Raw genomic sequence first — 14,861 nt, forward strand, 5'->3', positions numbered from 1 at the left:
AAAAAAAGTGTATTTTTCCACAAACTGTGTAGGCCTATGCTTGCAAATTGTATAATATCCAAGGTAAACATTTCTAGTAATTGTGCAGTTAATTCTCATTCGTATTTTCAGAAAGTTTTGGATTATGTAGGCTATCCTCTCCCCAAATTTGTCACTAATAAAACACAAAAATAATTTAAAGAGAAGGCTTATATTGACCTTTTAAGATTTTGTTTGCACCTTGGAAATTAGGTTTTGATGTGGCAGTACAAACTTTATAATCTATCCAAAACGAAATGTTGTCTTTCATATTTCGTCTGTAACATATCGTCTTTTATAATATAGCCTATATTAGGGCATAAATGTTAATTTGCAGTTTAAAATGTTGCTTATACAAAGACATTTTATTTCAACGTATTCAGTCGATTTTTACTCATCTCAGTAGGCAATAGATATTTCATTCACACACACAGACACGCGCGAGCTGTAACGTTAGTAAACAAACGCATGCACATGCGCCGTGCATTCATTCAAACACAGAAACGCGATTCAAATTTAAACAGTCTTTTGCGGATTACAGACACCATTTCATATCGCGATTAGAACAAAGCACTTACTGATGATCTGCAGCTGGATCCGTTGTTCGGCTACTCCAGCACGTTTGAGGTAAAATTTCCAGGATAATTACGATATTATTAGCAGAGCTTTTCCTCACAGCGAGTGTTTTCCAGCTGTTGTGGGCGTTGACTGGTTTGCATGTGTTGCTCCAGATTATCTGTGTTTGAATAGCGCGCGCTCTCGATGGGCGTGTCACATTAGCGGAGTAATGAGGTGCCAGAACGATAATGAGCACAGCTGATCTCTCGCTCTTTTTATATAGATTACATAAACAGAGAATATTTGTTTTAGATTTGAATTGGATAATTTAAAACTACACACTTAAATGATTATAGAGATATATAGCTCATGTCTGAGTGAATAGTATTCGCTGAGTTTTGTTTGAGTTTAGAGAAGTGCTTCAGAAAAAAAGTTCACGGAGACGGAGAGGCATAAAGCACTCCCTGTTTACTTTCTTTATTTTACAAAAGCACAATGTTTTATTTCGATTGTAAGTGGACATATAAAAAAGTAGACATTTAACAGCTTATTTTTTCATATTTCTTAAGGCTGTATGACCAAAACCGACGGAGTATTTTAGGTCTATTTTGCTGCTATGTAAAAAAAAACGAGCAAAACGCGCCCACGCGTTTGCCGACCTCAGGGGGTTAAGCTGCATTGAGACGGACATTTTAAACTTCTTTGAACATTGGTATAGATGGTTGCCATTGAAGTCCATTCTGTGTAGAAAGATCCTGGAATGTTTTCCTCAACCTTAATTTCTTTTCGACTGAAGAAAGAAAGATATCTTGGATGACATCTGGGTGAGTAAATTATCAGCAATCAGTTTTTTGAAAGTGAACTAATCCTTTAATGTCTTCACTTTATACAAACTTTTTAGCATTGTTAGAAGAATGTACTGTGAGTGGCACTTTTTTTTATTTGCCAAGACTATTATTAACGGTACAATTTTCTTTTTTTCAGGTTATTTTTTTTTGACGATGTTTTAAACTTGTTCTTTGCTTGCATCCTTGAGAGCAGCTGGTCTGTAACTGTCTGTGTATATAGTTTGTTTGAAGGTGAGGAACGAGTCAATCTAGTTTCAAGCTCTTGAACACAAACAAGGGACAGCTGGATTGTTAGCGGCCCCTACCGTGATGTTTCCCTTTGAAATGCTACAAAGAAACAACTTTATCAGGTCTAATTGCTTCTCTGCTCAAGGAGCGCTCTGAGCCAAGAAAGTCTCGCCTCTGTGAGCGAGTGCAAACAGCAGATCTATCCACACACAACTGTGGACATTACATCCTTGCCATTCTCCCCCAGTAGGCTTTTAGAGAGACTGGTTTAATCTAGCTTGTGTTATTCCTGAAATATGGAAATAGTTGCAACTCCAGCGGCACTTATGCCAATGTTTTGAGAGATTTTGTGTATTTAGTGAGCTGACAGAGATGTATGCCCTTCTCTTCACAGAGGAAGGAGTTGGTGTGTGTGTGCATACAAGCATGTGCGTTCTCAGAAGCATTGCTGCAGCCTTTCTTCAATCCTGTGGCGAGTGCAGGGTGTCAGCAAATTTTCTAAGTCATTAAAGTAGGGCTTCATCATGATTTTTTGGGTGGAAATGCAGACTGGGGCTATTTTTAGATAAATAATGGCCCACAGATTATTGCTCAGAAAATGCAGGCTATCTGTTGCTTTAGAGACTACTGGTGCAAGTAATGATTTTATAAATGTACTTGGTCTATAAAGGATCCTGTCTTTACACATTACACATTTGTTATGGCATCATTTGCGAATAAACCAATAACGAGAATACTGCTGAATGGTGATTGGGGATGCAATAAAAAATATTTGGTTGAGAAAAATTAAATAAAAAATTCTGGCTTCAGTCGAAATAGTTTTGGAGGGCTGAACCCGAAACCATTGACTGAAACAGTGAGGTTTAAATGGCGCTTCTCTGATGATGCAATTTTACTGTTTCAGCATCTATTTCATGCACACACAACGTAAATAATCTATGACAGGTAAACATGTCAGCAGTGTGGATGTACTTCACTGTTACCAAAAAGGATGTTAAAGTAGCAATATGCAATGTTCAGATGAAATATCGAGGAATAGTTTTGTTATGATGGGTTTAATTAATCATTTGAGAACACAGCACTCTGAACAGCATACGGAGTTCAATCACCCAAATTTCATTACCCAAACTTTTGGTTTTCGGTTTTCAGGTAAATGTAAATTAATTGTAATTTTGGCTTCTGTGTTTAAGTGAAAATTAATTTTGTTTTATCACTACTGCTAAATACAGAACATGTGTAAACCCAGGGCTCTACTGTAAAGCCCCCCCCCCCCCCAGCCAATTTTTACATGACCTTCCAATATTTTCACTAAACCCACCACAAAAGAAGTATCAATGCATTAGTAGCTTTGTTGTAAAATTTATGATTTTACTTAGTTTTCTTTAAAATGTTTGTTATTCACAGTTATAGTACTAATTATACAGCTATAATGTAACATTGTAAATTCACGAATAAGCTTTGATTGGATTGTACTTTACTCTTAAGACAATTTTGCAATACATCAAGTTTTTTTTTTACAAAGGGCCAAAAATCTAACTTTATTGAGGGTGGTGGGCGGAAGGAAAATTCACTATCAAAATCACATTCTCTACATTTCAATGCAAAAATAAAACAAAAAACGTTAAAACAAAAAAAATATGCTTCAATGGCATGTTTTTTCCTTATTTTTCCAACTCCTATTATATGGCTTATAGTGGGCAAAGTCCTTATCTTGGTGCTCTTTGGATGCGGGATAGTTCAATTTGAAAAAATCAATGCACTTGAGGGTCACTTGAGTCTCAAAAATTTAGAAAAATAAAATGCCTGTATTTATTCATGTCTATAACATATTTGAAAACATATACATATCCACACACCAACACATTGCAGCTAATACGCCTTCACCAGGGTCATCACAGGTTCACTTTGGCCCTGGTTTGAACATCTCTGCCATATACAATGATAATACATGCATGTTTTCATCTGTCTCATCGACCACTTCTGACGGGCTCACCCAAGAACACTGCTAATTAATTCTAGGTGTAAACTTGGTTTGCGATTCTAAACTTCTAAGTTAAATGTTTCAAGGAGGATGATGCAAACTTTAGTATTTGCATTTACTTATCGTGTCATTGCTCATTAAAATACTCATTAAACTTGTTTGTTATTGAGTTTGCGTGACTTGTCTGTGTGTTCGACACAACGGGAAGAATCTGATCGCCATCCTCCCGGCATGTCGGGGCCAGGGTTTTTTAATTTGGGTGCTGTGAGCAGAGCTTCTCCAATTCCCACCTAAATAAACAAACCATGGCCTGGGCATCATGCCTGAGGGGCAGAGCTGCAGAAACAACACAGCCAAAGTAAATAGAGTCCTGCAGCAGTCAAACAAAGCAGCTCACAGACCTAACAGACTCTGCTCCATCAAATCACTCTACATGCAGACACGCACACGCATACTCGCACTCACCACCATACACAAAACATTCAAAACTCACATATGTTTGCAGCATACTGATTTATTGTATTTTCAGTACGGTGTTACATTTTAAAATAATGAGAGACTACTAGAGTGGGCGACGATGAGTTCAAAGTCAGATTCATTTTATTGATTCGGTTTGTTTGAATTTTTAACCATTTTAAGGATCAGCTTATAAAATGTACAATTTCAGCATCCATGCTCTGATGTATTCTCAGCTCCTCTTTACATCTTAAAGGCCTCTGTGCATTAGAGTGCGGATCGGGCCGACTTTTTCAGTCCGAGCCCGGCCCGCGTCCGACAGAGCAGTAACCGAACCCGACCCGAGCCCGACAGGCATCAAGATATTTATGTTCGAGCCCGACCCGAGCCCGACAGTTAAAATCCCATTTTTTTCTCATACTAATGACAATTGTACGTTTGTTTGTGTGGAAAGCCCGCTTTTATTAAGCAACTGTAGGAAGGCAATCGGAAATGTCAACAGGACAAGCGCATCAGCGCGCGGAGCAACAAGCGCTCTTAACACCTGGCGCGCACATTATGCACGCGTTTCGTTGTCACGGCTACATAAACAAATGTCCGCACACAGGAAGACGGATGGTAATATTTTACATGTATTTTAATCACAAAAACGAACGTTTGCATCAAGTGAAAGCATCAGGCACATCGGCTACCTACATAATAAGCTGTTTTAAATTTAAAATGTGCAATGCCTTATCGCGCTGATGTGACCGAGCCCGACCCGAACCCGAACATCATTTCTAAATATCTGTCCGAACCCGGCCCGGCCCGTCGGGTACCGGCGGGTCCCGTCGGGCTCAGGTCGGGTATCCATCCTCTACTGTGCATCACCCTAATAAGCCCCAATTTCCTTTTAATGCTTCAAAAGGAACCATTCTCCACTCATTATGCTTGACTCATCTTTCAGAGCCACAGAATTTTAATAAATCAATTCTGTAACGCATTGATCATATTAATCCACTGTAAAATGACTAGGTCGTCTCCCTGCTGGGTCTATAGGCACCGTACTACTGTGTAATTTTCACACGTGTGACTCTGAGCGAGGGAAGTGGTGGGTGATCAGAGGAAGTTAACCCAGTTTATCCCGCCAGGACTACGGTATTGATCAGTGAGGTCAGTGAAGTTTACCTGTGGGGTACAGAAGATGTCCCTTAAACGGAATCAACTGCTCCCTGTTCCTCAGACCCCTTTTGCACATCCTGCTCAACTTAATTGAGTTGTTTGTATTGATTTGCGACACCTGTCTGTTTTGGACACTCATGGTCCATTGAGGCATGTGTATTGATGGCTGGCTTCTCTAAGACTTCTTATTCTTTGCATAAATGTCCAATACCACAGAGCACAAAGAATAAGGCTGATTTGTTGTTATGACCAAACATGGCCAAATAATGCTCCGCTGTTGCCATTTGAAGGATGATTCACATTGTTATTAACAAATCCAGTCAACACATGAATTGTAGTGTTGAGAAGATACTTTGTAACTGTAGCCTGGCAAGCTACACATAGTTTACTGTAAATAGATGCTGCAATGAAATATTATCACAATTTACAATAACTGTTTTCTATTTTAATATTTAAAACTTATTACCTTATATTGATAACTTATTTCTGTGATGACAAAGCTGATTTTGAAAAGAAAGTTCAAAAGAACACCATTTATTTGAAAAAGATATCTTTTGTAACATTATAAATATCTTTACTGTTACTTTTGATAAATGTAATGCGTCCTTCTTGAGTAAAAGTGTTAAAGGCTTAGTTTACCCAAATATTAAATTATGTTATTAATTAGTTGTAATTGAGGGTGTCATGTTGTTCCAAACCCGTTAGACCTTCGGTCATCTTTGGAACACAAATGAAGATTTTTTTTTATTTTTTATTTTTTTTTAAATGAAATCTGAGAGCTTTCTGTCCCTCCATTGACAGCCTACACAACTACCACTTTCAAGCCTCTGAAAGGTAGTAAAGACATTATTGAAGTAATCTATGTGACTCCAGTGGTTTACCTCAATTTTATGAAGCGTTGCGAATGCTCAAAATATTAATCTCCAACGTGCATTCACACAACAACGTCTGCTCTCGCGTCAACACAACACGCATGTATCGTGGTGCTCTCGCGTTGGAAATGAATGCTTAACCTAAAAAAACGAACCCTTTAATTAGTTAAAATCTTATTGACCTCCAAATTTTTAATGGTAGTACATAATAATGTTGCTGCCCTGAAATTAACAATGATGAATTGAAAGTCATAAAAAAAAAAAATAATAATAATAATAACAGTCTTTATAGATTGCCTTTTAAAAGCAGTTTCTTAAATTGCTGCACACAAAATAAGCAGTACATAGCACAATAAATAAATAAATGAATTAATTCATTAATAAAAATAAACATCAAGCAAATGCTAGTTTAAAAAAGTATGTCTTGAGTTGAGCTTTTAAAAAAGTGAGATAAAGTGAGTAAAAACGTCCAACTTCAAACTTAAATCACATAAAATCTCTTTCAAAGACATCAAAAGCCAAGTCTGCTGTAGTGCTGGAGTGTCCATCGATAGCTACCACTAACAAGCAAGGTTTTCTTTCATTTGCCGTAGAACGGGAAGAGACAAATTACTGAATCCTATTGCTTTCACTGTACCACATATGATTTGCAGCAAAATACATTTGCAACAGTGAACACCATGCAGCAATATTCAACCTAAATCAGTAGCGGTAGAGTACAGCTTGAGATACCATCGTCTCTAACAACTCACCCAGGGGTTTCGTTAAATGTAGCATTGCTCAGACATTTTGTCAACTTTAGTCAATATAGCAGTGTCTGTTTTGGATTTAATTTTTGTTTTACCTGACAAATGTCTGCAGTATCACTGTCCATGAGCTCCGTTTTCAATTGACCTAAACTGTGAGTTTTTCTTTTTTATAAAAACTTGTATTTATTGAAGTACAGTACTTGCTTTCCTCTTCATTGCTGTTTAGAATGTCAGGGCTGTTTGATTTCGACTTGTTTAAGCTTTCCGCCATTTGTGGTTCCCTATGGGTTTATAACAGAGAAATTTTGTCTCTAATTTAAATGGGTCGCACTACTCATGCTGTGCTTTCCCTCTGGTTTGTGCAGCTTTGTACAAATTGGCCTGGTTTCTATAGTCGAAACCGGTTTGCACAGTGCTGTCCGTTGGGCCAGCAGATAATTGGTCTGCACTGCGTGGTTCAGTTGGGTAGCGCTGTTTCATCCCGCTTTTGGAGTGTTTGCCATTTACGCAACAGAAAACTGCAGCACTGTGGAGCAATTTTGTAGTTGACATAATTTAGTCACACCAACAGGAAAAGTGGTCATTTTTAATGTCAGTCTTGGAACCCTAAGATATGCTGTTTTATCAGAAATACAGTAAAAATGTGATATTTAAATTAAAAACATGTTTTCTGTTTTAAAGTGCCCCTGTTATGCTATTTTAAAGTTGACAATTTTTTTTGGAGATCTCCTACAACAGGTTTACATGAATCCAAGGTCAAAAAACACTTTCATTTTCTCATAATATACATTGCACATCACCATCACCATTTTTCAAAGATTCTCAAACGACTCGTCCGGAGATTCCGTCTCTTTAAACCCAGAGAGCACCGACTCTTACCACTGACTCTTCACATCCTCATCCTTTTGAAAGCGTTTACAAAGAGAATTTTCTTTTGAAGCGCAGGAAACAGCATCTTCTCGACATGAGCACAACACGAACCAGCAACAGTGTTTGAGGGCGGGTCAAAGTAGACGTTGTTCACGGGCAGCCAATGACGACCATAGGTGGGCATTATGTAAATTTGTTACGTATTACGGACGAGAGACTGGAATTACTGATAACTTGTTTCTGCAGTTCGGAATCGGTTCCTTTTCTTCTTTTATCTTTAAAACTTGATATATATATAAAAATGAATTATGTATATATATATATATATATATATATATATATATATATATATATATATACCGTAACTAATTAATATCAGGAGTTAACATATTAACCATGGCAGCCCTAGTACCTGGTATTTCCCCCCCTGTCAGCAGTGATATACCATGTAGTACAGACGTAAAGAGTCTGGCCTTCTTGGTTCTCATCTGCTGGACGGCAGCTGCAGACAGCATGAGCCCCTCGGCAAGAGCCCTGCACTCTGATTCACTTTCACAAGGTTAGTTAGACTCTCTAGAGTCTGTGTTTGTTATCTGCTTTCTGCTGCTTGCTTATACATTTTATATTCTCTCTTTCACTCACTTATATGCTAGGCGACTTACACAGTCTTGAACTCGGTACTTAAGAAGGTCCCTTTTTAGTTAATGAGCCCATAACAACAAAACAGCCTCGCAATAATCCCTCTCGCTATGCATGGCAATCTCAAACCTGCCCCCAGCCTGCACTGGATCACAGTATAATGCTACTTTACTAGGACTTGGTGCCCTTGCGAATTTTACAGGGATATTTCACAACTCTCATCCTGACTAATGATTTGTTGACTGCGTTTTTGGAGGCGTCTGAACGAGTGCAAACTATTTCTGGCAGAGTGGATCAGAGGCCGTACTCTGATTGGCTCGTGAAGAGCGGGAGAGGGGAGATCTGTGTATTGATAATCAAAGCATCTCCTCCTGAATTTCTGAAGCCCATTTATTTTTACGAGGGTTATGGAGCTGGCAAAAAATTAGGAGTCTTGATTGTTTCATGAGTGTTTGTGTTTGAAATGCCAGCCTGTCCTGTGTTTTAGCTAATGTTCTCGCCTCACAATTGAATGGATTCACAGTTTACAGATTATTAGCTGCTAATGAGAGTCAGGGGTTCAGAAAATTGGACGTGCTCAAAAATTCAGGCCTGTGACTCACCATTTGAATATAATGACATGAGATTTCTTGGCAGTCATTTTTAGATATTGGGTATTTATTGTGCATGATCATGGTCTAAGGTAATCAAAATATGTATAATTGAATAATGCAGTTAAATGTAAGTTTTAGGTCTCAAAATGAATATCTGAATTTTATTTTTATATTCTACATTATAATGTTATAATGCATACATTCACTTGTAGAATGTATTACAGTTATAGGTTCATTTTTTATTTTTATTTAGACAAAGTACTATAGAATTGAAATATTGGCCGTTTATTCATTCTTGGCCATTACAAGGAAATAATGATCTGTATAATTATTAGTATTGGCCTGATTTTTAATATCTGTGCATTCCTATCTGTGACTCTGCTGCGATCCAGACACTTGTATCGGCTCTTTAAAAATGACACAGTTATTTATATCAGAACTAAAGGCAGAATGAATCCTAAATCATGTGCATTTAGGAGAAACAAAGAAACTATTCTTCAAAACTGTGTCGAGAATATTCTAAAGCTATTTTGGTCTCTCATGATGGTGTGCATTGCAAAAAAAAAATAGATTTAAAAGACATTATGATGTATCATTGATGCTATTCTCTTACCTGTATCTATTGCACTTAGAGGAGTGGAAAGCAGTCTGAAAGGATGAGTAAACGAGAGGAGACCCTGCCTTTTAAATTGGAAATGTGTATTCAGAGCTCTGACGTAACCAGCCCCACTGGTGAGCTGAGGGAATCATCTCAACCATACAATGCAAATCATTATTTCCACTAGAGAGAAAACACTCGGAGTACAAATTCATATAAGGATGTTTATTCTGCTCACTGCGGTTCATTTGAAGTTCAGAGTAAGACCAAAACAAGAGCATGTCACACAGGTTATGAGCAGAAGACAGGTAAAGTGATGAAAGGAGACATTTTTGAGAAGTTAGCTTTGTTTTAAATTTTACACAACCCTCATTTCATGCTGAAAAACAGTGGTTGACATGAAGTGACCTGCTGCTGCAAAAATGGAAAGGTTGTTTAAATAATACATTTATTACTAGGCGATTAGTCTCTGCCCCACGGACCGTTGGCTAAAAGTCTGATGGATATGGTGCAAAAAATTGAAAACAGACATGTGTTTTGTGTTCTTTAACTGTCCACATGGAAACAATGCTGTTGTGGCGCCAAACACTGTCATGGAAGAAGAAAGCCATCATGTTTACAACTGTGACAATAAGTACATCAGGATCAACTATAAACACTGGATTTTCAAAAACGTGAAGTTCACAGCACCATTGTTGCAGTAAACTTGCATGATGTTCTTGAATGAATTGCACACTGGTCTGTTATTGTAGGGACATTGACAATACATTTTCACGCCCCTAAACATCACGCTAAACAAAACAAACTGTGATTGGTTGCTTTACATGCCAGTCAGATGTCCTCTTAGGAGGTCCTTAGCCAATGAAAACTGCTATGGAGTCCAGGACTTCTGCTGTCAGTCTGAAGATCTGGATACATGAGACTACTAGGCGCTAGCTATAGCTTAAAATTATATCTAATATTTTTTTAGTATTTTGTTGACATGTATCTTAATATGTATTTGTGCTGGAATGCCTTGAAGGAGGTTTTTATTCTGATAGACCATTTATCTTATTGTTTTTTTTTCTAAATTCTCAAAATATTTAGTGATAGGATTAATAAATGACGCTTTCAAGGATTAAAGGAGGAGAAAATGATCAAATGATCAATGCTGGGTCTCTAATCAACCCACTCTGTAAGCACTTCTTTCATGGTTGTATCATATGTCATTGTTTTCGTTGGAATTGTGATCTGTGTGAACCTATACTTTATTCTATGCTACTTTACTGCCTGTATTCAATCAATGGCACAACCTCTGCTCTGCATTTCAACTAACCTCAAGTTTAAAACCCTTTCAACCCACACAACCCAAACTTAGCAGGAGCTCTTGTGGTCTGATTTGAAGAATCAAGCACCATCGACCCACGTAGCCCGAAAAATCAGCCAAAGCACTTCTGCATGCTATTAAATCACTTGTAAACGGACACATTTAAATCTTTGTTGGCTTGGTATTTCAGGAACATGAGTTTGCCATGCAGGAAAACTATAGGCTCCATTAAAGATTAATGATCTGAATATTGCAAGTATCTCTAATGATTATGCTGTGGAGTGTGGACATATTGCAGCCTGTCTTGTATTTGCAGTTACATGGACAAGGACAGGGTCATCCTATTGGTTTTCAAATGTGAGCTGTTGTTCGGATTATGCATACAAATGACCTAAGTAAATATGACTCGCTGTGCTGCGTGTGCAGGGAGCTAGTATTGATTGTGCTCTGCTCTTCTGCCGATTTCTCCAAATTCTTTGCTTTGATGTTTGTGTAGATTGTTTTATTTTTTTTTCCTTAAAAGCCCCTTCTGCATAATCCGAGCTGCTGCTATTGATTGGTGTGGTGTAAGTAGGTGTTTCTCTTGTAATTGTTAAACTGGTTGAGTGGTTGCTAGACTTTAATGGGCGTCCCATCTTTCATTTGGCTTCAAAGCTAAAGTGAGAAAACATTGTTATTCTGGGAATTGAATATTTCCTTGGGCTAAACATTGAACTTGCAGTCTGTTAGAGAATTTGTGAGTGTGTGAGAGATACATTTTTACTTTCTGCAGAAGACCGTTTGAGGCTGGTGGAAATAGTAGGTGATGGCCGGCGTTTTCTCATACATCCCTAGTGAGATTCTTCCAAGAACCACAGGATGCCAGACCAAGACTCTGTGTGCTCTTTAAAAAAAACAAATCATTATGTCTAGACCTCCTCTTTAGGTTATTTTCTCAGCAAACCCCTGGGTTTCACTTTCCACTCATAAAGTTATGTTACAGGTTTAATGTCCTCCTAAACAAATTTCTCACTTTTCTCTACAATTTTTCATGTCCCTAATCTTGTTTTTCTCTCTGCTTTCTCACCCTCTCACCTCAGATTCCTTTGTTTACTGTTTTATTAGTGGTGTTTGCTATCGCTTGTAGCTATTTTATTAATGCTTATATGTAAGGTTAGGGTTTTTTCTTATTAACCCCTATCCTTACGTATTAGGCCTACACTTGATGGGTGATAATAACTCATCCCTCAGTGTTTGTGCTAGGGAGAAGAATAATACCTAAAATTATGTGGCTTGTGCAATGTTAAATTACCAACACACATGCACATGTCTGGTTCGCTATCTTTGTGGGGACTCTCCATAGGCGTAATGGTTTTTATCCTGTCAAACTGTATATTCTATCCCTTTACAATAACCCTACCCCTAAACCTACCCATCTTTGAAAACTTTCTGCATTTTTACATTTAGAAAAAAACTCATTCTGTATGATTTATAAGCTCGTTTCCTCACCTCCTCCTTGTCCGTGACATGAGTGACATGAGTCCCCATCAGTGTGTGCATTCAGGTTGAAGTCCCTACCGGGATAGAAAAACATAAAGATACACACGCACATGCACACACAAACACGCACACACACTCGTTTACATTTACATTTATGCATTTGACTTTTATCCAAAGCGACTTACATTGCATTATCCTATACATTTATACATAGGTATGTGCAATCCCCTGGGATTGAACCCACAATCTTGCGTTGTTAATGCAATGCTCATCCCACTGAGCTACAGGAAATGCATTCGTTTATATTTTTGAAATCGTTTATATTTTTCTCTTCTGCTCACCAAGTCTGCATTTATTTGATCAAAGACACAGTAAAAACAATAATATTGTAAAATATTATTATAATTAAAAATAGCTGTTTTGTATTTTGAAATGTCATTTATTCCTGTGATGGCAATTCAGAATTTTCAGCATCATTAATCCATCTCAGAGTCACATGATCCTTCAGAAATCATTCTATTATGCTATTATGCTATGTTTTTCTGCTCAAGAAACATTTCTTATTATTATCAATGTTCAAAACATTCATGCGGTTTAATATTGTGGTTGGACTATTTTACAGTACGTGATAGGGGTGTAACAATATTCAAACCGAACTGAAAAAACGTGATACACCACACACGGTAAGAACCGCGGTACTCTCATGGCGTACCAAACGCCCCCGCCCCTGCTGGGTCGCCCACGGGCCCAGTGTTAAGGTTGACCTCACTTTACCTTATGTCTTCCCTCCCTGACATTTGATTAAATAATAATTAGGGGTGTAACAGTACACGTATTTGTCCCGTGTCTTTTACACATGAATGAACATCTGAAAGATACAGGACAACTTACTGAAACATCATATCTTGTGCAATGCTTGTATCATCACAAAATGTATCACCCAGCTCTAATCTGCTAAATGTGGCATGAAGAGAATAAATAAGGCATGAAGATTAAGTTATTATAAAAGTTAACATGATTATTTTCGTTGAAACAATGCGTATTGTGAAAAGTGCAATACAAATAAATTTGAATTTAATTTTGCATGAGCAAACAACATAAAATCTTGTCTATTTTTTTCTTTCTAGGTGGTTTACTTCCACACTTCCCTGTGTTTGAACACTGTGGTGGCAGTGGTAGAGTTGGTGTGTATCAGGGCAGACGGTTCCCAGGATGCAGTGGGGTCAGGGTTTGGACTCCTCCAGCTCTTCACAGGTCGTGCAGACTCCAGCATCTCTCAGGGAGAGGGCAGGTAACGGTCAACATCTCAGAGAAGTGCAGAATTTCCAGGGCATTTCCAAGAACCAGAAAAATGACACTCCTTTAGATTCCTTTAGGCTGCAAAGCACAATCTCCTGAGTGAATAAAGTGGTTTTATAATAATGTGTGCCTCTTTTAATGAGTCTGTAATTTCATATTCTCAGTGTCATACTGAAAAATGAAACATTTCCGTACAACAACGGAGTGTGTCGGAAGGGTCCCCTCTGAGTTTTTTTTGGTCTTATTTAAATTTATGCCGCCAAACACATTCCCCTCCTTTCACATGTTTGGAATCTTTAGAAAAAGTCAGTGCTTTATACACTATTTTTATTTTATTTTATTTATTTCATGTTTTTAAAAGAAATATCTTCATGTGCTCTATTTATTTGATCAAAATGATCAAAAAGGAATATTACAAATTAAAATGTTTTTTTTTTAAATGTATTTTAAAATGATGGCAAAGCTGAATTTTCATTCATCATTAGTCTAGTTATAATTATTTCGATCATATTTTGGAATTAGTTAGTATATTTTAGTAAATAATTGTATGGTGCTCAAGAAACATTTACTTATTATTATGACAGTTGAAAACTTGTGCTGCTTAATATTTGATTATTCTACCAATTTAATACAACCTTGATGAATAATTAATTTCTTAAAAATAAAAAATCATACTGACCCCTTACGTATATTGATCCATAACATAATCAACATTTATAAATTTTCAAGTATTTTGACTTATTTATTTATTATTTTGACTTTTAACCACCATGTCTTTCTCAGGTTGAGTCTTTTCAATGGAACCCCCAGAGCCCTCCTGCACCCATTGCTGAAAGACCCTCTGCAGTGTGAGTGCAACCCTGAGCTTCACATTCAGTCAATAGTTCACAGTCCACACTGTTAGCAGCTCAATTCTGCTACATGAATAGTGGATTCAGTCAAAGTCTCATCCAGATGAAATCAAAATGGACCGGAATTATTTTCTCAATTCAATGCCATAAATTTCATAAACATTAAGTTGATGTATTCAGATTTATGGCAATAAGAGTAATTGACAATATATTTGGAGGAAGAAAAAGTGACACCATGGCCAAACCTTCAGTCTGCATGTTCTGGTCAAAAAGACTCCTCAAAAATCGGTACCAGAGGAATTCTTGGAGGAATTCAAGTGTGTTCTCATATCTAATGCCCTATTGTCGTGATCCA

At 37.4% G+C, this 14,861-nt stretch overlaps 1 protein-coding gene across 4 annotated transcripts in view; it reads left to right on the forward strand.

Moving 5' to 3' along the window:
* The window catches only part of nphp4 (nephronophthisis 4), a 151,896-nt gene that overhangs the window by 14,017 nt on the left and 123,018 nt on the right, over positions 1-14,861 (forward strand). For all 4 annotated transcript variants that reach the window (XR_013800428.1, XR_013800429.1, XM_079637271.1 and 1 more), the window contains exons 3-4: positions 13,484-13,647; positions 14,439-14,503. Coding sequence is in view for 2 of the 4 variants with exons in the window: in XM_079637271.1 (XP_079493397.1) it covers positions 13,484-13,647; positions 14,439-14,503 (229 nt within the window). In the remaining 2 variants the exon portion in view is untranslated. The remainder of the gene's footprint in view (positions 1-13,483; positions 13,648-14,438; positions 14,504-14,861) is intronic.

The sequence above is a fragment of the Phoxinus phoxinus genome, assembly GCF_949152265.1.
Source record: "Phoxinus phoxinus genome assembly, chromosome: 15".
NCBI lineage: Eukaryota > Metazoa > Chordata > Actinopteri > Cypriniformes > Leuciscidae > Phoxinus > Phoxinus phoxinus.